Below are 23939 nucleotides of genomic sequence, written 5' to 3'. Positions count from 1 at the left end.
GTCTCTGGATGTTGTGGGTCTGTCTTGGTTGACACGCCTGTGCAACATTGCGTGGCGGTCGGGGACAGTGCCTCTGGGATGGCAGACCGGGGTGGTGGTTCCTCTTTTTAAGAAGGCGGACCGGAGGGTGTGTTCCAACTACAGGGGGATCACACTTCTCAGCCTCCCCGGGAAAGTCTATGCCAGGGTACTGGAGAGGAGAATACAGCCGATAGTAGAACCTCGGATTCAGGAGGAACAGTGTGGTTTTCGTCCGGGCCGTGGAACACTGGACCAGCTCTATACCCTCTACAGGGTGCTGGACGGTTCATGGGAGTTTGCCCAACCAGTCCACATGTGTTTTATGGATTTGGAGAAGGCATTCGACTGTGTCCCTCGCGGTATCCTGTGGAGGGTACTTCAGGAATATGGGGTCCTGGGTCCTTTGCTAAGGGCTGTCAGGTCCCTGTACGACCGAAGCAGGAGCTTGGTCCGCATTGCCGGCAGTAAGTCAGACTTGTTCCCAGTGCATGTTGGACTCCGGCAGGGCTGCCCTTTGTCGCCGGTTCTGTTTGTAATTTTTATGGACAGAATTTATTGGCGCAGCCAGGGGCCGGAGGGTGTCAGGTTTGGGGACCACACAATTAATGTCTCTGCTCTTTGCGGATGATGTTGTCGTGTTGGCCCCTTCAAACCAGGACCTTCAGCATGCACTGGGACGGTTTGCAGCCGAGTGTGAAGCGGTGGGGATGAGAATCAGTACCTCCAATTCCGAGGCCATGGTCCTCAGTTGGAAAAGGGTGGCTTGCCCACTTCAGGTTGGTGGAGAGTGCCTGCCTCAAGTGGAGGAGTTTAAGTATCTAGGGGTCTTGTTCACGAGTGAGGGAAGGATGGAACGGGAGATTGACAGACGGATCGGTGCAGCTTCTGCAGTAATGCGGTCGATGTATCGGTCTGTCATGGTGAAGAAAGGACCGAAAGGACAAAATCCCGGGTAGCTTCTCACCCTTAGAGATAGGGTGAGAAGCTCGGTCACCCGGGAGGAGCTCAGAGTAGAGCCGCTGCTCCTCCACATCGAGAGGGGTCAGCTGAGGTGGCTTGGGCATCTGTTTCGGATGCCTCCGGAACGCCTTCCTGGGAAGGCGTTCCGGTCCCGTCCCACCGGGAGGAGACCCCGGGGAAGACCTAGGACACGCTGGAGGGACTATGTCTCCCGGCTGGCCTGGGAACACCTCGGTGTCCCCCCGGAAGAGCTGGAGGAAGTGTCTGGGGAGAGGGAAGTCTGGGCATCTCTGCTTAGACTGCTGCCCCCGCGACCCGGCCCCGGATGAAGCGGAAGAAGATGTATGTATGTAGGTCATCCACACATACAAATGGATATCTTTCCAATAGATAGGATCTGAACCAGGCCAGAAGGTGTCCACGTGGTCCAACATGGGTTTCCATTCTCTCCAAAAGAAGGGAGTGATCAATGGTGACATTCAGGGCAGACAGAAGACATGATTTTCTACCTTCACAAGTGCAATCTATTAAAAATTATGATTCGGCAACAGCAAGTTGCTTTTTCAAAATATTCAGAGCAATTGTAGGTTTGGTTTTGGCCAATAGTTCAATTTATCCAGACCAAAGTTACAATTTATTTTGAGAGAGATTTTATTATTACCTTTATTATTAGCACTCTTAGCAAGTTTGGAAGCAATTCATTCTGTTGAAAATAGGCACAAGCACAGGATGTACCTCCTTAAATTATCTGGTTGACTGGGATCAGCCTTTGAAGGTAACCCTAACCCTAACCCAAGGGATCTAACATTCAGTAGTCCCGTTTTTAGATGAGGGGTGTTATTACTGGCTTGTTTGTTCATGAAGGAAATGGCGCAAGGCTTACTTCAAGTCAGACTGTTATGGTGAACACCACCTCGTTTTGCTTTACTCAACCTTGATCGAGTCACAGCCTCAATGGGGAAAACCAGACTGACTACTCTGACTATGCTAGCCACAGACCACTAACTCATAAGACAGGTTCCATTGGGATGTGAGTGTCTGGTCCAATGTGTTTATTGATCACAGTAACAGTTATTCACAGCTATTCACCTCAGGAGGTGTTTCTAAACATTGAACCTCACAGCACCTCAGTCATTGCTCAGGAATATTGATCTGGTAACCAGGAAAAGAACTGATGAAGTGATGTTGAACGAAGTATTAACGGAGGTATGATACAGGGTTGTTAGATGGGGGCTGGTCATGAACAAGGTCTGATAGGCATATTGATTTCGGGGAAGCTCCCAAACAGTTCAACCCCTCAGGGTGTCTGGTAGAGAAGGTGTTAGTAGGAAACACGCCATTCTTCAAGAATATTGATCTGTTAAACAGGGACAATAATGATTACTTGAAGTTTATTAGTGTTAAATAGTATGAGATTGCATAATGTATGAACCAGGTCTGATATGTTTATTGATCACACTGTAACTTCCAGATAGATGTGGTAGAGAATGGATTTGTGAGAAACATATTGTTCCTTTTTATAGTAATTATTGAAGGAATAAAGAAATATAAAATATATATTAGTAATATTAGTTAAAGAGGTAGTGATTAGGTTAAGTTTAACGTTGTTACTCTGAACCTAGCTTTCAGTTGATCCAGGATGGGGAAGTTATGACTGCTACCAGAACTTGTCTGAACTGTCTGTCTTTCTTCCTGCCTGTCTGTCTGCCTGTTTACCTACATATCTGCATGTTTGTCTTCCTCCCTGCCTGTCTGTCTACTCACCTGTCATTAATCTGTCTACTTGCCTGTCAATTTGTCCGTCTGCCTAACATGTAACTTTCTCTGCATTTCAATCTAAACTATCAATGTGCCTGTCTGTTGGTCTGAATTTTCATTGTGTCTGTCTGTCTCACTCTTCTCACTATTCTCTGGACTGTCTCACTCTTCTCTCACTTTTCTCTGAACTGTCTCCCTCTTCTCTCCCTCTTCTCTGAACTGTCTCACTCTTCTCTCACTCTTCTTTGAACTGTCTCACTATTCTCTCACTCTTCTCTGAACTGTCTCACTTTTCTCCCCAGGTAATGGTCCCTGTATGCAGCAGTGTTCTGAGGTTGGAGGTCACGCCCGCTGTTCCTGTTTTCCAGGCTTCTTCCTGAAGGCAGATGGACACAGTTGTGAAGGTGAGTTAATCTGCCATACAGGGACCATTAATGGACACATTACAAAAGTGTTTGCTGCTGAAAACAAAACTCTCTTATTGGATAGAAGGTTAATGTATCTTCCCTGTTTATCTCTCTTTTAAACTGTTTAGTATCGTTTCATGCTTTTCATTTAGTATCGTTTCTTGAGTTTTTTTCTGTTGCTGTATCATTGCTGGGATGGAGGTGTAACATATCTGCTTTCTTTATACCCTTGAGCTTTTGTCCTCTAGTTGAAAAAAAAAAGACTCAACAGCCCACACAGACACAGACAGACAGAAACAAACAGAAAAACAGACTATAGTTCCATTTGAGACACATTCCAGCAGGTTCGTATACAACATTGTGACTGACTGGATCCCCTGGTTATAGGCTGTGATGACTAGCCTGGCCCACCCAGACAACCATGGCCAATTATAACCTACAAACTAGGAACCATAAACAATGACTTTCTCCTTACCCTTCCTGCATGGCCCCACACAGGATACAGACATCCACCTCAAGGGCTCCTCCCACTGTAACTCCTTAAACATTGTGAATGCCTGTTCTCCACTGCTTCACTGCAGGTCTTTGTTGTCGGAAATGCATCCATCAGGTGACATTGCTGATACATACCACACACATATGTAAATGAACTAATAGCCACCCGTGTCCTTGCTGACAGGGAGGGATTGTATGGTGACTGGTAGAGCTCTCGTCATTCCTCTAAATGTCTCCACAGGGTTAGTATGTTTCCAGGTCACATTACTCCTCTGTAAGTGTTGCCATGTGTTTCATTGTTTTTACTAATGGTGGGAGTGCAGGCGGGCGGCGGTTCATGTTTTCTGGACGCAGGAAGGAAACAGCAAGCTCTGGATTGAGCCAGAATGGAGGATTTAGTGCAATATGTTACACAGACCCATTCTGTATCTGAAAATACATTGATCCTCTCATATATCCTCTACCCTCTTCTCCCTTCTCCTCTGTCCTCTCCTCCCGTTTCCTCTCTTCTCCTCTCTCCTCTTTTCTCCTCTGTCCTCTACTCCCGTTTCCTCTCTTCTCCTCTCTCCTCTTTTCTCCTCTGTCCTCTCCTCCCGTTTCCTCTCTTCTCCTCTCTCCTCTTTTCTCCTCCCGCCTCTCCCCTCTCCTCCCCCCGCCTCTCCCCTCTCCTCCCCTCTCCTCCCCTCTCCTCCCCTCTCCTCTTTTCTCCTCCCGCCTCTCCCCTCTCCTCTCTTCTTCTATCCCAAATCCTCTTCACTGCATTCTGCTCTCCTGTCCCCAGCTTTCTCCTCTTCTCTCTCCTCCCCTTTCCTCTCCTCCTATCTCCTGTACTCTACCCTCTCTCCTCCCCTCTCCTCCCTCCTCCTTTCTCCCTCTCCTTTCTCCTCTCCCCATTCCCCTCCTTTCTCTTAGCATCATTTGTGTGTCTGAATGTATGTAGATGTGGCTGAAAGCAGGAGTTGGAAACACTGCTCAGTAGCAGAACTGTGCATGAACAATGCAGGATCCTTCCTGTGCCGACTAGAGGAGGAAACATAAAGAAAGAGCAGAAGATAAATATATATAGAGAGGCAGGGATACATTGAGGATTATTCAGAAGCATGTCCTGCTAGTGTATGTTCTCTGATCAGTGTAGTTGCCATCTTCTCCTTATTCCCAGGCTATTACCAGCCTATAAAATACCTCACAACACAGACTGGTAATACCACACAATGCTGACTGGAATAACACACAATGCTGACTGGTAATAACACACAATGCTGACTGGTAATAACACACAATGCTGACTGGTAATAACACACAATGCTGACTGGAATAACACACAATGCTGACTGGTAATAACACACAATGCTGACTGGTAATAACACACAATGCTGACTGGTAATACCACACAATGCTGACTGGAATAACACACAATGCTGACTGGAATAACACACAATGCCGACTGGAGATACCACACGACACAGACTGGAGATACCACACGACACAGACTGGAGATACCACACAATGCCGACTGGAGATACCACACGACACAGACTGGAGATACCACACGACACAGACTGGAGATACCACACGACACAGACTGGAGATACCACACAACACAGACTGGAAATACCACACAGCACAGACTGGTAGATACCTCCTGGTCAGAACTGCAAGTCACCAGAAACCTACCCCTACCGCAACATCAGCAAAACCAATGGGAAACAATGAGGAAAGCCCACCTCCAACCATCCCACCTCCACCCATCCCACCTCCAACCATCCCACCTCCACCCATCCCACCTCCACCCATCCCACCTTCAACCATCCCACCTCCACCCATCCCACCTCCACCCATCCCACCTCCACCCATCCCACCTTCAACCATCCCACCTCAAACCATCCCACCTCCACCCATCCCACCTCCACCCATCCCACCTCCACCCATCCCACCTCAAACCATCCCACCTCCACCCATCCCACCTCCACCCATCCCACCTTCAACCATCCCACCTCCACCCATCCCACCTTCAACCATCCCACCTCCAACCATCCCACCTCCACCCATCCCACCTCCACCCATCCCACCTCCACCCATCCCACCTTCAACCATCCCACCTCCACCCATCCCACCTCCACCCATCCCACCTTCAACCATCCCACCTCCACCCATCCCACCTCCACCCATCCCACCTTCAACCATCCCACCTCCACCCATCCCACCTTCAACCATCCCACCTTTAACCTTCTGACCTTCAACCATCCCACCTCCACCCATCCCACCTTCAACCATCCCACCTTTAACCTTCTGACCTTCAACCATCCCACCTCCACCCATCCCACCATCAACCATCCCACCTTTAACCTTCTGACCTTCAACCATCCCACCTTCAACCATCCCACCTTTAACCTTCTGACCTTCAACCATCCCACCTCCACCCATCCCACCTCCACCCATCCCACCTCCACCCATCCCACCTTCAACCATCCCACCTCAAACCATCCCACCTCCACCCATCCCACCTCCACCCATCCCACCTCCACCCATCCCACCTCCAACCATCCCACCTCCACCCATCCCACCTCCACCCATCCCACCTTCAACCATCCCACCTCAAACCATCCCACCTCCACCCATCCCACCTCCACCCATCCCACCTTCAACCATCCCACCTCCACCCATCCCACCTTCAACCATCCCACCTCCAACCATCCCACCTCCACCCATCCCACCTCCACCCATCCCACCTCCACCCATCCCACCTTCAACCATCCCACCTCCACCCATCCCACCTCCACCCATCCCACCTTCAACCATCCCACCTCCACCCATCCCACCTCCACCCATCCCACCTTCAACCATCCCACCTCCACCCATCCCACCTCCACCCATCCCACCTTCAACCATCCCACCTCCACCCATCCCACCTTCAACCATCCCACCTTTAACCTTCTGACCTTCAACCATCCCACCTCCACCCATCCCACCTTCAACCATCCCACCTTTAACCTTCTGACCTTCAACCATCCCACCTCCACCCATCCCACCATCAACCATCCCACCTTTAACCTTCTGACCTTCAACCATCCCACCTTCAACCATCCCACCTTTAACCTTCTGACCTTCAACCATCCCACCTTCAACCATCCCACCTTTAACCTTCTGACCTTCAACCATCCCACCTTCAACCATCCCACCTTCAACCATCCCACCTTTAACCTTCTGACCTTCAACCATCCCACCTTCAACCATCCCACCGTTAACCTTCTGACCTCCAATTATCCCACCTTTAACCTTCTGACCTTCAACCATCCCACCTTTAACCTTCTGACTCTAACCCTGTTTTCCTACTTTATGCATCCACAGATTCCTATAATCAGTACCCTGTACATTCTACACTATTAGATTCCACTGTATATTTAATAACTATATGTTTTATATATTTTTATTATTTTTGCAATACGGGCAAGGGTCATGTATGTACACCCGTTGTAACTGGTGACAAATAATGTGATTTGATTTGAATTGTACAACGTTGCTCTGGCATAGAAGGTTCAGTGTTGTTTACATAAAACTAGTTGCGTATGTATGTGTTACAGTATTGTTTACATAAAACTAGTTGCGTATGTATGTGTTACATTATTGTTACATAAAACTAGTTGCGTATGTATGTGTTACATTATTGTTACATAAAACTAGTTGCGTATGTATGTGTTACATTATTGTTACATAAAACTAGTTGCGTATGTATGTGTTACAGTATTGTTTACATAAAACTAGTTGCGTATGTATGTTACATTATTGTTACATAAAACTAGTTGCGTATGTATGTGTTACAGTATTGTTACATAAAACTACTTGCATATGTACACTCACCTAAAGGATTATTAGGAACACCTGTTCAATTTCTCATGAATGCAATTATCTAATCAACCAATCACATGTCAGTTGCTTCAATGCATTTAGGGGTGTGGTCCTGGTCAAGATAATCTCCTGAACTCCAAACTGAATGTCAGAATGGGAAAGAAAGGTGATTTTAGTAATTTTGAGCGTGGCATGCTTGTTGGTGCCAGACGGGCCGGTCTGAGTATTTCACAATCTTCTCAGTTACTGGGATTTTCACGCACAACCATTACTAGGGTTTACAAAGAATGGTGCGAAAAGGGAAAAACATCCAGTATGCGGCAGTCCTGTGGGCGAAAATGCCTTGTTGATGCTAGAGGTCAGAGGAGAATGGGCCGACTGATTCAAGCTGATAGAAGAGAAACTTTGACTGAAATATCAACTCGTTACAACCGAGGTATGCAGCAAAGCATTTGTGAAGCCACAACACGCACAACCTTGAGGCAGCTGGGCTACAACAGCAGAAGACCCCACCGGGTACCACTCATCTCCACTACAAATAGGAAAAAGAGGCTACAATTTGCACGAGCTCACCAAAATTGGACAGTTGAAGACTGGAAGAATGTTGTCTGGTCTGATGAGTCTCGATTTCTGTTGAGACATTCAGATGGTAGAGTCAGAATTTGGCGGAAACAGAATGAGAACATGGATCCATCATGCCTTGTTACCACTGTGCAGGCTGCTGGTGGTGGTGTAATGGTGTGGGGGATGTTTTCTTGGCACAATTTAGGCCCCTTAGTGCCAATTGGGCATTGTTTAAATGCCACGGCCTACCTGAGCATTGTTTCTGACCATGTCAATCCCTTTATGACCACCATGTACCCATCCTCTGATGGCTACTTCTAGCAGGATAATGCAACATGTCACAAAGCTTGAATAATTTCAAATTGGTTTCTTGAACATGACAATGAGTTCACTGTACTGAAATGGCCCCCACAGTCACCAGATCTCAACCCAATAGAGCATCTTTGGGATGTGGTGGAACGGGAGCTTCGTGCCCTGGATGTGCATCCCACAAATCTCCATCAACTGCAAGATGCTATCCTATCAATATGGGCCAACATTTCTAAAGAATGCTTTCAGCAACCTTGTTGAATCAATGCCACGTAGAATTAAGGCAGTTCTGAAGGCGAAAGGGGGTCAAACACAGTATTACTATGGTGTCCCTAATAATCCTTTAGGTGAGTGTATGTGTTACATTATTGTTATCAATGTTAATGATCCACTTATTATCACATTACTGCACCTGCTATCCCCAACCCTCTTCCTTCTGCTCCTCCTCTGCTTTCTCCCGTTGTCCTCCCTGTGTCCTCCCCACTCTCCCTGTGTCCTCCCCACTCTCCTTGTTTCCTCCCACCCTCCCTCCCCATGTCCTCCCAATCCTCCCTGTGTCCTCCCACTCTCCTTGTGTCCTCCCACCCTCCTTGTGTCCTCCCAACTCTCCCTGTGTCCTCCCACCCTCCCTCCCTGTGTTCTCCCACACTCCCTGTGTCCTCCCAATCCTCCCCGTGTTCTCCCACACTCCCCGTGTCCTCCCAATCCTCCCCGTGTCCTCCACACTCCCCGTGTCCTCCCACTCTCCCTGTGTCCTCCCACACTCCTTGTGTCCTCCCACCCTCCTTGTGTCCTCCCAACCCTCCCTGTGTGATCCCACCCACCCTCCCTGTGTTCTCCCGCACTCCTCTGTGTCCTCCCAATCTTCCCCGTGTCCTCCCAATCTCCCTGTGTCCACCCTCCCTCCCCATGTTCTCACACACTCCCCGGAGGAAGGAATGCTGCTCTGAAGCTATGAGAACAGAGGGGGGAGGCTTTTCCCCTGGATGACTCAGAGGTCCCCATCTACCTGCCGTCCTGCTCTGGGAACTCTGATAGTAACAACCCAGCAGGCCCATTTTCTGGGAAGGACACCAGGCAGAGAGAAAGAGGATAGAGAGAAGAGAGAACATGACATGCTTGAATGTCATCTGATTGGCTGCATATGGAAAACTGCTGTCTGCATGTTTTGGAACAAATAAGTCTATTAGATCAGATTGTCCCAATACAATCAGGCCCAAAACAAGTGTTTGTCAGGATGTCGCTTGGCAGTCAACACTGTACAACATGTTCCTCTAGTGCTGCTTACATTATATTCCATGGAAAAGCTGTCCTGGGGAAAATAGAAAAGCTGTTACTTTATTATAATATGACCAGGATTTGAAATGATGGTCAGTAATGTTGATTTTAAAGGCAGTGTTCCCAAGTTGGAGAACATGAATGTGTCCTTGGTCAGTTCCTTGATCTTTTGACCTCACTCTTTCCCAGTTCACTCAAAAGGCAGGCAAAGTTTGGACCTCTTCACTATTGATGGTTCCCCTGGTAACACCCCCCTCCAGGTTTCTGACCACGTCTCTGAGGGGTGGCCAGTCGATGTCCTCAAATCAGTAGTTCTGGGACCTCCACAGCTAAGGAGGACTGATCTCTTTCCACACACCCCCGCAAAGATTTTCTGCTGTTGAAACACACATTTGTTTTAATATATTTCTGGGTATCCCAGAAAAGATACTACTAATCCTAAAAACGAAGCCTTAAATTTTGTTTCGTAACCCTAAGTCCCTAACCTGAATAACCTAAAATGTATTCATACACTGAATCTAGCCTGAATGGCTAAACCTAACACCAACTAACCCAGAATGCCTAAATCTGAAAGGAACCCCTACTCTTGCATTAACACAAAGGACTGATCCTCAACTTAACCCCTAAGTCGGAACCATTCTTTGTCCTCACAGCGACCAAAAGGTACTAAAAAGGGCTGATCTCTCATGTTTGACCATCCTTGTGATAATAACATATGCTTCATAATTACATCTCTAAAATAAAAACGCAAAAACACACATGGTGGCACTGTTTGCTGTTGTGTTGTGTCAGATAAAGGTTTTAGCACCGTAGAATTCATTTACCCAGTAACATTTACCCAGGACAAACATTCACAGCTAGAGAGAAATTATTTTTCTTGGCGAGTATCTGGCATTTAGACATATACTCCACTTGTGTCACAGTGCAGACAAAAGCCTCTTCATCTTTCATAATGTCTCTACCTCCAAGACTTTTACACCACAAATGTACACTAATGAGACTCTTACCTGTACCATATACATAGTTGGTGTGTACAAACTGGTACTGGTACTGTATATTCCAGCTAGATAAGTGGACACTGCATCTTCCAGTTAGCTCACTTTAGACTGTCTTCCACTTAATTCACTTTACACCGCATCTCCTGGTTAGCTCACTTTACACTGCATCTCACATTTAGTACACTTTCACTGCATCTCAGTTATCCCAGCAAGCTGAGCTTACTCAAAACTTCAAATCCCAGTTACCAAAGTTACCTTATCATTGTGTATCCCAGCCAACTAACTTAAAATTGTATATTCCAGCTAGCTAACTAACTTAACACTACATCTCCAGCTAGCTAACTTAACACTGCATCTCCAGCTAGCAAACATAACAATACTTCTCTAGCTATCTAACTTAACAATACATCTCTAGCTAGCTAACTTAACACTGCATCTCCAGCTAGATAAGCTAACCTAACAAGCTAGCTGAGCTAAACTAACCCTGCATCTCTCAACTAGCTAGGCTAACAACACAGAACTCCAGTTGTAGAATTGCTTGTTCTGGTCCCAGTTTTTTTGCTTGTACCCAGTGGCAACAGTGAGTGCAAGTGTGTGTGCATCTGTGTGTGTGCTTGTGTGTGTGTGTATGTGTGTGTGTGCGTGCGCACCCCTTTAACCCCAGGGAATATATCGGTCTTTCTGTCTTCCCAACAGATGAGAATGAATGTGTGACCAACAGCCACATTTGCCAGAACAGTGAGCGCTGTGTGAACACTCTGGGGTCATTCGTGTGTGAGAGGAAATCCCCATGTCCAGTCGGATACCAGCTCAGGAATGAAGTCTGTGAGGGTGAGTTAGTCAATATCCTTGTCATAATGATATTTACAATAAGGATCTATTAGGATCTATTTTGTTCTGGGATCAGTGATGAATCCACTGTCCTCTGAAGCAAGGCATCAAAGTAAATATGTGTTGATTAGATCACCCTGCGGGATCCCTCTTACAGTAAGTTGGCCTTCAGGTTGATCTCAGACTGGAAGAGGCTTGTCTTACAGTGGGTTGTTTAATACCTCGTCTTCCAGTTTCAAGAGTAGTGTTACCAGAGAATCTTCCTTTAGACCTTGCTGCAGCTTTCTTTAATGCTTCACCATTCAACACCAGAGCTGATGACATGTAGTAGACCTCCCTGCCCTGCACAGACCACAGCCCTAAAAGTAGACCTCCCTTGCCCATCACAGACCACAGCTCTGAAAGTAGACCTCCCCTGCCCAGCACAGGCCACAGCTCTGAAAGTAGACCTCCCCTGCCCAGCACAGACCACAGCTCTGAAAGTAGACCTCCCCTGCCCAGCACAGACCACAGTTCTGAATTTAGACATCCCCAGGACAGCACAGACTACAGCACTGAATGTAGACCTCCCAAGGACAGAACAGACTGCATTCCCTACCGATTCTACTTCAGCCCTGTAGTGGATGGGGACATTCCCTATCCACTCTATGTCAACCCTGTAGTTGTGGATCGGGGCGTTCTCTACCCATTCTACTTCAGCCCTGTAGTTGAGGATGGGGGTGTTCTCTACCCACTCTATGTCAGCCCTGTAGTTGAGGATGGGGGTATTTTCTACCCATTCTACTTCAGCCCTGTAGTTGAGGATGGGGGTGTTCTCTACCCACTCTATGTCAGCCCTGTAGTTGAGGATGGGGGTATTTTCTACCCATTCTACTTCAGCCCTGTAGTTGAGGATGGGGGTGTTCTCTACCCACTCTATGTCAGCCCTGTAGTTGAGGATGGGGGTGTTCTCTACCCACTCTATGTCAGCCCTGTAGTTGAAGATGGGGGTGTTCTCTACCCACTCTATGTCAGCCCTGTAGTTGAGGATGGGGGTGTTCTCTACCCACTCTATGTCAGCCCTGTAGTTGTGGATGGGGGTATTTTCTACCCATTCTACTTCAGTCCTGTAGTTTTGGTTGGGGGCGTTCCACTTCAGACGTTAATCCACAGTCAGATCCCTCACATATCCCTGTACTGTGTCTCTGATTTGTGATAGGTTGACTATGCTGTAATCCTGTGTTGCCAGTCATTTTTAGGTGGCTGCTGATTAAATATCTGTAGGACTAAGTGTACTTGACTTCTTGGCAAATGGCAGAAAAATGCAAACAAATTAAGACATCCTAAATTAAGAAAAATCTACCCGAATGGTTATTCTTGGTGCCTACTGGTACCTCAGTACCTTGACCAACAGTGCCATCTACTGGTACCACAGTAACTTGACCAACAGTGCCATCTACTGGTACTTTAGTACCTTGACCTACAGTGCCATCTACTGGTACTTCAGTACCTTGACCAACAGTGCCATCTACTGGTACTTTAGTACCTTGACCTACAGTGCCATCTACTGGTACTTCAGTACCTTGACCAACAGTGCCATCTACAGTACTGTGCCAAAACCATTGAACCTGTCTGCCTCTGACCCAGACATCGATGAGTGTGTGGTGCGGAGCCACAACTGTGACCGAGGGTTTGAGTGTCAGAACACCGAAGGATCCTTCCTCTGTAAGCCCAAGCAGACGTGTCTCACAGGATTCACCCAGGACTCGCATGGAAACTGCATCGGTAAGGCAAACGTTGTATTCAGGTACAGAAAGCTAAATCCTTCTGTTTAACCCATGGTGGGATGTTCTTGAATGTGTTTATAATAAAAATAATAATGTATTACATTTGTAGCGCTACTCATTATGGAAGAATTATCTGAAAGTGCATAAAACGTTTATTAAATGACAGACTTCACCCAGGACTCTAATTTGAGGCAGAGGGCACCAGTGAGCCCTATTGGCCATGTTGCAAACTACTGGACTGTGACGGGATACACAGATATGTTTTTATCTCTCAGTGTTCTTCCTCCCACACACATCAGACCTGTTTGGCTTAACTGAATCAACCCCTCCAGATGTTAATGAGTGCAGTACCTTGTCGGAGCCATGTAGTGCTGGTTTTAACTGAATCAACCCCTCCAGATCTTTATGAGTGCAGTACCTTGTCGGAGCCATGTAGTGCTGGTTTTAACTGTATCAACACCTCCAGATGTTAATGAGTGCAGTAACTTGTCGGAGCCTTGTAGTGCTGGTTTTAACTGTATCAACCCCTCCAGATGTTAATGAGTGCAGTACCTTGTCGGAGCCATGTAGTGCTGGTTTTAACTGTATCAACCCCTCCAGATGTTAATGACTGTAGTACCTTGTCGGAGCCGTGTAGTGCTGGTTTTAACTGTATCAACCCCTCCAGATGTTAATGAGTGCAGTACCTTGTCAGAGCCGTGTAGTGCTGGTTTTAACTGAATCAACCCCTCCAGATCTTAATGAGTGCAGTACCTTGTCGGAGCCATGTAGTGCTGGTTTTAACTGAATCAACCCCTCCAGATCTTTATGAGTGCAGTACCTTGTCGGAGCCATGTAGTGCTGGTTTTAACTGTATCAACACCTCCAGATGTTAATGAGTGCAGTAACTTGTCGGAGCCTTGTAGTGCTGGTTTTAACTGTATCAACCCCTCCAGATGTTAATGAGTGCAGTACCTTGTCGGAGCCATGTAGTGCTGGTTTTAACTGTATCAACCCCTCCAGATGTTAATGACTGTAGTACCTTGTCGGAGCCGTGTAGTGCTGGTTTTAACTGTATCAACCCCTCCAGATGTTAATGAGTGCAGTACCTTGTCAGAGCCGTGTAGTGCTGGTTTTAACTGAATCAACCCCTCCAGATCTTAATGAGTGCAGTACCTTGTCGGAGCCATGTAGTGCTGGTTTTAACTGAATCAACCCCTCCAGATCTTTATGAGTGCAGTACCTTGTCGGAGCCATGTAGTGCTGGTTTTAACTGTATCAACCCCTCCAGATGTTAATGAGTGCAGTACCTTGTTGGAGCCGTGTAGTGCTGGTTTTAACTGTATCAACCCCTCCAGATGTTAATGAGTGCAGTACCTTGTCGGAGCCATGTAGTGCTGGTTTTAACTGAATCAACCCCTCCAGATCTTAATGAGTGCAGTACCTTGTCGGAGCCATGTAGTGCTGGTTTTAACTGTATCAACCCCTCCAGATGTTAATGAGTGCAGTACCTTGTCGGAGCCGTGTAGTGCTGGTTTTAACTGTATCAACCCCTCCAGATGTTAATGAGTGCAGTACCTTGTTGGAGCCGTGTAGTGCTGGTTTTAACTGTATCAACCCCTCCAGATGTTAATGAGTGCAGTACCTTGTTGGAGCCGTGTAGTGCTGGTTTTAACTGTATCAACAACGTGGGCTCCTACACCTGTCAGAGGAAGGCCATCATGTGTAGTCAGGGATACCACTCCAGTCCTGATGGAACACACTGCATCGGTGAGTACTGGTGCATGTGACTGTGTTTCGCTCTGTGTGTGAGTCTGTGTGAGTGAGTGTCTGTGAGTGTGTGTTTGTAAATATGTGTTTGTGGTGGTTGTGTGTGCAATGTGTATTGGTAACCTGATGTCTATTTTGTCAAAAGCATTTCAATTAATCAGTCACAACAAAAATCAGTCAGTGTTTTAAATCTGATCAGACACATATCGGTTTGCCTGTCTGTCTGCCTGTCTATCTGCCTGCTTATCTGTCTGTTCATCTGCCTGTCCGCCTGTCTGTCTGTTTGCCTGTCTGTCTGCATGTCTGTTTGTCTGTATGCCTGCCTGTTTTTCTCCTTGTCTGCCTGTTTGTCTCCTTGTCTGCCTGTCTGTCGGCCTGTCTGTCTGCCTCCCTGCCTGTCTGTCTGTCGGACTGTCTCTCTGCCTGTCTGCATGTCTGTCTGTCAACCTGTCTGTTGGCCTGTCTCTCTGCCTGTCTGCATGTCTGTCTGTCGACTGTCTCTCTGCCTGCCTGGCTGTCTGTCGGACTGTCTCTCTGCCTGTCTGTCTGCCTATCTGTCTGTCAACCTGTCTGGCGGCCTGTCTCTCTGCTTGCCTGTCTGTCTGTCGGACTGTCTTTCTGCCTGTCTGTCTGTCAACCTGTCTGTCGGCCTGTCTTTCTGCCTGCCTGCCTGTCTGTCTGTCTGTCGGACTGTCTCTCTGCCTGTCTGTCTTTCAACCTGTCTGTCGACTTGTCTCTCTGCCTGGCTGCCTGTCTGTCTGTCTGTCTGTCGGTCAACCTGTCTGTCGGCTTGTCTCTCTGCCTGCCTGCCTCTCTGTCTGTCTGCCGGTCTGTCTGTCTGTCTAGATTTGGATGAGTGTTTGACAGGAGTCCATGGATGTGATGAGGGTCAGGTGTGTTATAACCTCCCTGGCAGCTTCCGTTGTGACTGTCAGACTGGCTACCAGTATGATGCTACACGCCAACGATGCAGCGGTACCTCACACACACATACACATACACACATCGACACACACACAAACATACACACACACCGACACACACACACATACACACACACACACACACACCGACACACACACACACCGACACACACACACACCGACACACACACACACACCGATACACACACACACACACACACACACACACACACATACATACACATACGTACATATACACACACATACACACACACACACATACCAACTATCACACTCACATACACACCGACACACACCAACACACACACAGACACCCGACACACACACGACACACACAGACACCGACACACACAGACACCGACACACACAGACACTGACACACACAGACACTGACACACACAGACACCGACACACACATCCACACACCGACACACACACGTACACACACATACACGTACACACACCAACACACACAAAGACACCTCCAGATAATCCACACCCAGGTACTGTACCTCCAGATAATCCACACCCAGGTACTGTACCTCCAGATAATCCACACCCAGGTACTGTACACCCAGATAATCCACACCCAGATAATCCACACCCAGGTACTGTACCTCCAGATAATCCACACCCAGGTACTGTACACCCAGATAATCCACACCCAGGTACTGTACACCCAGATAATCCACACCCAGGTACTGTACACCCAGATAATCCACACCCAGGTACTGTACACCCAGATAATCCACACCCAGGTACTGTACACCCAGATAATCCACACCCAGGTACTGTACACCCAGATAATCCACAACCAGGTTGCGTTTACACCGAGATGATTCACACACAGATACTGTACACCCAGATAATCTACTCCTAGATAACGTACACCCAGATAATGTACCCCCAGATAATATACACCCAGATATTGTACAACAGGATAAAATTGCCAACTCTCCTGTTGTCCCCTCTCGTCTCCTCTCCTCTTGTCTCATCCCTTTTCTTCTCCTCTCATCCCGTTTCCTATTGTCCCCACTACTCACTTCTCCTCTCATCCCCTATCCTGTCCTCCACTCTCCTCTTCTGTCCCTTCTTGTCCCCTCACATCTCCCCTCTTCTCCTGTCCCCTCTCCTCACTTCTCCTCTTGTCCCCACACCTCCCCTGTCATGTCGGCCCCTCTCTTCACTTCTCTGTTTTTTCCCTCTCCTCTTGTCCCCTCCCCACTCCTCAAGATGTGAATGAGTGCTGGCTCTACCCTGGCAGGCTGTGTGCTCAGAAGTGTGAGAACACACCAGGGTCCTATCAGTGTTCCTGTACTGCTGGCTTTTCTTTGGCCTTCGATGGCAAGAACTGTGAAGGTAAACCAATTTAGTAAGACTGTGAAGGTAAAACAGTTTAGTAGGACTGTAAACATACACACATTTTTTAGGACTGTGAATGTAAACCAATTTAGTAGGACTGTAAAGGTACACCAATTTACTAGGACTGTAAAGGTACACCAATTTAGTAGGACTGTAAAGGTACACCAATTTACTTGGACTGTAAAGGTAAACCGATTTAGTTGGATTGTAAAGGTACACCAGTTTACTATGACTGTAAAGGTAAACCAATTTAGTAGGACTGTAAATGTAGACCAATTTACTTGGAGTGTAAAGGTACACTAATTTACTAGGACTGTAAAGGTAAAACTATTTAGTAGGACTGTAAAGGTACACCAATTTACTAGGACTGTAAAGGTCAACCAATTTACTAGGGCTGTAAAGGTAAACCAATTTACTAGGACTGTAAAGTTACTGTAGAACTTCCCTGTCAGAATGCTATGACACTAGCAGTAGGTCTACTAGGGATTTTTCTTGAGTGACTTGTTGATTTGTCCTGCATGATTTGGCAAATTGTCTTGTGTGACTTAAAAATAGGTTCTGGGTGACTTTAACATCTTGGTTACTTGGGGATTATTCCAGGGTGACCTGACTGGCTAGGTGACTTGAGGATTATTCCGGGGTGACCTGACTGGCTAGGTGACTTGGGGATTATTCCGGGGTGACCTGACTGGGAAGGTGACTTGGGGATTATTCCGGGGTGACCTGACTGGGAAGGTGACTTGGGGATTATTCCGGGGTGACCTGACTGGGAAGGTGACTTGGGGATTATTCCGGGGTGACCTGACTGGCTAGGTAACTTGGGGATTATTCCGGGGTGACCTGACTGGCTAGGTGATTTGGGGATTATTCCTGGATGATTTACCTAATCTGTCTTTTCACTGTCACCCTTTCCACCCTCAGATATGAATGAGTGTGACTCAAGCCCTTGTGATCAGGAGTGTGCTAACATCTACGGCTCCTACCAGTGTTACTGCCGACAGGGCTTTTATCTGAAGGAGGATGGACACAGCTGTGGAGGTAACACAGATACTCAGAGAACGACATTGAGAGAGAGAGAGAAACGAGGGAGATCAGTTTAGTTGGATGAAATGGATGTAAATTGAGCCCCACTTTTTGCAAACTTTGTCATTCCTTGGACAAAGACACTGTTTGCACATTATCTTTTCCTTCTATTCCCAACCAACAAGGGGCCTACAGAAGCAGCCAAATCTTCTGCTTCCGATCAACAAGGGCCTACAGAAGCATCTAGGTCTTCTGCTTCCAACCAACAAAAGCCTACAGAAGCATCTAGGTTTTCTGTTCCCCACCAATAAGGGCCTACAGAAGCAGCCAAATCTTCTGCTTCCAATCAACAAGGGCCTACAGAAGCATCTAGGTCTTCTGCTTCCAACCAACAAGGGCCAACAGAAGCATCTAGTTCTTCTGCTTCCAACCAACAAGGGCCTACAGAAGCATCTAGGTATTCTGTTCCCCACCAACAAGGGCCTACAGAAGCAGCCAAATCTTCTGCTTCCAATAAACAAGGGCCTACAGAAGCAGCTAGATCTTCTGCTTCCATCCAACAAGGGCCTACAGAAGCAGCTAGATCTTCTGCTTCCAACCAACATGGGCCTACAGAAGCATCTAGGTCTTCTGTTCCCAACCAACAAGGGTCTACAGAAGCAGCTAGATCTTCTGCTTCCAACCAACATGGGCCTACAGAAGCTGCTGGATCTTCTGCTTCCAACCAACAAGGGCCTACAGAAGCATCTAGATTGTCTGCTTCCAACCCGCAAAGGCCTTCAAGAGCATCAAGGCATTCTGTTTCCAGCCAACAAGGGCCTACAGAAGCAGCTGGATCTTCTGCTTCCAACCAACAAGGGCCTACAGAAGCATCTAGATCGTCTGCTTCCAACCCGCAAAGGCCTTCAAGAGCATCAAGGCATTCTGTTTCCAGCCAACAAGGGCCTACAGAAGCAGCTGGATCTTCTGCTTCCAACCAACAAGGGCCTACAGAAGCATCTAGATTGTCTGCTTCCAACCAGCAAGGGCCTACAGAAGCATCAAGGCATTCTGTTTCCATCCAACAAGGGCTTACAGAAGCAGCTGGATCTTCTGCTTCCAACCAAAAAGGGCCTACAGAAGCAGCTAGATATTCTGCTTCCAACCAATAAGGACCTAAAGAAGCATCTAGATCTTCTGCTTCCAACTAGCAAGGGCCTACAGAAGCATCTAGATCTTCTGCACACATTCTGTCAGATTTAGGTTTTGAGCCAATGGGCATACTACACATGCCCACAACCCATTCAAGGCGGGTAGGCCCACATGGTTCAGGGGGTTCCATGCTGATGGGCATCAACGCATGTCAGTCAAGACGAAAGCCATCCGACGACTAACCAGCTATGAACGACACGAGTCCCTTCATCCGATGGACATCTGAAAATCAGCCAAATAAATGACTTGCATTGGTTGAGCTAATAGGAATGCGCCATTTTAATTTGTTTGCGAGGGGGGCGGGTATGGTCTGTCAAAACTGTGGTACTGTATGAGTGTCTTAGAGTAAGGTTTTCTCATCTTTTAGTCCCTTTAATTAGTCTGAATCACCTATTAGTCAGTTGTCTTAGTCCACATCAAAGCCAAGTTGGTACTTTTGATTCCATTTCTATTTAGTCCAGTTTAGTTTCAGACAGCTCAAATTTAAACAGAATACATTTTGTTAGCAAAAGTCACATGGTCGAAAAACTCTCACTCATTTGGCAGATATTTGGATTTGATTGTGCTGAGCCCCCGGATCTTGTAATGTATTGTGGATATTAATTAGTTCTATTCATTGGTTGTCATACTTTTTCCATCCCCAGAGCCAGCACCTTGGTGCAATGTATCAGACCATTTAATTTACTGATGTTCAAAATGTGGAAAAGGAAAGTTTTGAGTGAGGAACAGATGCGTTCAATTTGCAATGGTCTCTTCATTTTAACCCTTCTGTTCCTCACTCAAAACCTTCCTTTTCGACTTTTTGGAAAGGAAAGAAAAAGGTGCAGTGGTCTCTTAATTTTTCTTGAGCTGTAACTTTTACTTTAACGAGGCACTGATCCACTCTTCACTAAAATCCCCTTTCCCTCAATGTATCGCACCTCTGAGTTTATGTGGACTTTCTCCAATATGTCAGATATGTTCTCACTTCCCTGCTGCTCCATGTCAGTCCCATGCCAGTCCCACATCAGTCCCATGCCACTCGTTATAGTTGCTAGACATTGATGCTATCTTGAACACTATTAACATTTGTCTTACTAATCCCAAAATAGACAGCAATTTCAAACCACGATACCCAGCATTCTTGAGTTACTTCATATACTTGAATTGCTCCCAGAGTATAGGGAATCTGTGTGTTGACATGTTTCTGTCTTTTTTTCTGATAGATATCGATGAGTGCTCCCAGAGTATAGGGAACCTGTGTGCATTCAAATGTGTGAATGTTCCAGGCAGCTACCAGTGTGCCTGCCCACCTAAAGGATTCACCATGTCAACCAATGGACGCACCTGTCGAGGTCTGTCTTCCTGTCTGTCTGCCTGCCTATCTGTCTGTCTGTCTGCATATCTATCTGTCTGCCAACCTGCCTGCATGTCTGCCTGTCTGCCTGCCTGTTCGTAATAAAGACATATAGATAAATGTGTTCATGTCTTCCTGTAGATATTGATGTGTGTTTGTCTTCCTGTAGATATTGATGCGTGTGTTCATGTCTTCCTGTAGATATTGATGTGTGTTTATGTCTTCCTGTAGATATTGATGCGTGTGTTCATGTCTTCCTGTAGATATTGATGAGTGTGTTCATGTCTTCCTGTAGATATTGATGAGTGTGTTCATGTCTTCCTGTAGATATTGATGAGTGTGTTCATGTCTTCCTGTAGATATTGATGTGTGTTTATGTTTTCCTGTAGATATTGATGTGTGTTTATGTCTTCCTGTAGATATTGATGTGTGTTCATGTCTTCCTGTAGATATTGATGAGTGTGTTCATGTCTTCCTGTAGATATTGATGAGTGTGTTCATGTCTTCCTGTAGATATTGATGAGTGTGCTACAGGAGGGCATAACTGCTCTAGCAGTCAGAGCTGCTACAACGTCCAGGGAAGTTATAAGTGTCTGTCCTTCTCCTGCCCACTGAACTACAGGAAGGTCTCAGACATGTAAGGATACACATGGCTACCTGGCCTACAAACCAAAATATAACAGAACCAACAGCAGGAGTGGATGTGTTGTGAAAGTCTTTCACACTGGTATCCACAGACAGTAAACCTGCAACTAAGGACAACCACCATAAATTCACATTGCAGTTACCCTAGAAACAGCTATCCAAACTGAATAGCCTTACTATTATAGGTCAGACAGTAAAATCAAAACAGTAAAACAGATTAAAAAAGGAAAAATTAAGAGTAATTCTTGTCCAACCAAACCCTGCTTTTACAGCTCTTAAATATCACTGAGTCTACCTGTGTAGGCGAATGGGCCTACACAGGTAGACACAGCCCTAGGAACAATGTAATCAATGCTTTTACCCAGTGTGACATTGCCTCGTAGGAGTTCTGCTACACTGCCAGCTAGGCACAGATTACACATCTAATATTTTACATTCAACCTTTCATCATGCCACAGGCTGATCATTGATTTCAGCATTCTGTACCCAGTGGGATTATATGGGCATTCATCATCCCTCTGCTTGTCCCTGTCTGCTAGAGGTAGTATCTGGGTTGTCTTTGTCAGGTTAACATCTATATCTCTCAGTTTGCCTCTATTTGCTTCTTGGCCACATTTCTTAGTTTAATTTAATTTGATAGCCTTTATTGACATGAAATGTTAGGTTACATTTTGACATTGTCAAACAGTTGTCTTTGGAAAGTATTCAGTCCCCTTCACCTTCTCCACATTTTGTTCTGTTTATCAGACTCAATTTAAAATGAGGTCCCACACTTCACAGTGCATGTCAGAGCAAACACCAAGCCACCCAAGAAACTTTCCGTAGACCTCCAAGATACATAATGTTTTGAGGTATAGATCTGGGAAAAGTTATGAAAGAAGTGCTAATGCATTGAAAGTTGTAGGGAACACAGTGTGCTCCATCATTGTGAAATGGAAGAAGTTTCGATCCACTAAGACTTTTCCTTGAGCCGGCTGTTCGGCCAAACTAATTTAGCAGTTTAAAAGATTTAAAGTAGCAGGCAATAACGGCCTTAGAAGAAGGTACCATTGATCTACTGGTCAGTATCATCCCTACAGTGAAGCATAGTGGTGGGAGCATCATGCTATGGAGATACTTTTTAGCTGCAGGGACTAAGAGACTGAGGGAATAATTAATTGAGAAAATGACAGATACATACTTGAGGAAAGTTTCATCCAGAGCGCACAGAGCCTGAAACTAAGGTGAATAGTCCTCAGCATGACAACAATCCATAGCAAAGACAATGCTTGAGTGGCTTCGGGACAAGTCAGCAAATGTGCTTGAGTCACCTGGTAATTGCTGTTCCCCAATGTTTCCCATCCAATCGTACAGAGCTTGAGATGATCTGCAAGGACTATTTGGAAAAACCGCCAGGGTGTGCAAAGCTGGTAGAGGCATACCCAAAAAGACTCTGAGCTATGATTGCTGCCACTGGTGCTTTTAGAAAGTACTGAATGATGGGTCTGAATACTTATGTACAGATTTACATTTCTTATTTTCAATAAATTGACAATTTTTTTTCACTTTCTCAATGTGGACAGTGTCCCATCATCTCTCTCTAATGCTCTATCCATGTCTCTACAGGCGCTGTGAGCGGAGCAGTTGTCCAGCTCACTCATTAGACTGCCAGTCCACTCCTCTCAGAATCACTTACCACCAGCTCTCCTTCCAGACCAACATCATCATCCCTGCTCAGATCTTCAGGATTGGACCTTCTCCTGCCCACTCTGGAGACAACATCGCAATCTCCATCATCCGTGGCAATGAGGAGAATTACTTCTCAACACGAAAGCTGAATAGTTTTATGGGTGCTGTGTACCTGCAGAGGCAGGTTCGAGAGCCAAGGGACTTCCTGATTGACGTGGAGATGAAACTTCTAAGACAAGGAGCATTAACCAGCTTCCTTGCCCGAATATATGTCTTTATTACAGCTAATATGTTGTAGAATCTAAACAAATACACAAACAAACACACACATAATGGTGCTCAGTCATAATACTTTAACAGTAACAATCACTTTTCTCCGAAAGAGAATATCGTTCACCAGAGACTCACCAGGATGATCATATGGTGCTCAATTTTATACTATTTAAATCACAATGTCACCCATAATGCTAAACCTAATACTAGTTAAATCACTATGTTACCCATAATGCTAAACCTAATACTAGTTAAATCACTATGTTACCCATAATGCTAAACCTAATACTAGTTAAATCACAATGTCACCCATAATGCTAAACCTAATACTAGTTAAATCACTATGTTACCCATAATGCTAAACCTAATACTAGTTAAATCACTATGTTACCCATAATGCTAAACCTAATACTAGTTAAATCACAATGTCACCCATAATGCTAAACCTAATACTAGTTAAATCACTATGTTACCCATCAATCAATCAATCAATCAAAATGTATTTATAAAGCGCT

The 23939-nt window shown here is 46.1% G+C and overlaps 1 protein-coding gene across 2 annotated transcripts in view; it reads left to right on the top strand.

Moving 5' to 3' along the window:
* fbln2 (fibulin 2) overlaps positions 1-23714 on the top strand; it is a 77441-nt gene extending 53727 nt beyond the window's left edge. For both annotated transcript variants that reach the window (XM_034286764.1, XM_029125757.2), the window contains 10 exons: positions 3042-3143; positions 11333-11467; positions 13094-13231; positions 14839-14982; positions 15829-15957; positions 17160-17285; positions 18210-18326; positions 20708-20836; positions 21352-21475; positions 23089-23714. In XM_034286764.1, the coding sequence (XP_034142655.1) occupies positions 3042-3143; positions 11333-11467; positions 13094-13231; positions 14839-14982; positions 15829-15957; positions 17160-17285; positions 18210-18326; positions 20708-20836; positions 21352-21475; positions 23089-23449 (1505 nt within the window). In that variant the 3' untranslated portion in view covers positions 23450-23714. The remainder of the gene's footprint in view (positions 1-3041; positions 3144-11332; positions 11468-13093; positions 13232-14838; positions 14983-15828; positions 15958-17159; positions 17286-18209; positions 18327-20707; positions 20837-21351; positions 21476-23088) is intronic.
* The last annotated feature ends 225 nt before the right edge of the window (positions 23715-23939 follow it).

Source organism: Esox lucius, chromosome 2 (assembly GCF_011004845.1).
Source record: "Esox lucius isolate fEsoLuc1 chromosome 2, fEsoLuc1.pri, whole genome shotgun sequence".
Lineage (NCBI taxonomy): Eukaryota > Metazoa > Chordata > Actinopteri > Esociformes > Esocidae > Esox > Esox lucius.
This window is presented reverse-complemented; position numbering and strand designations above follow the sequence as displayed.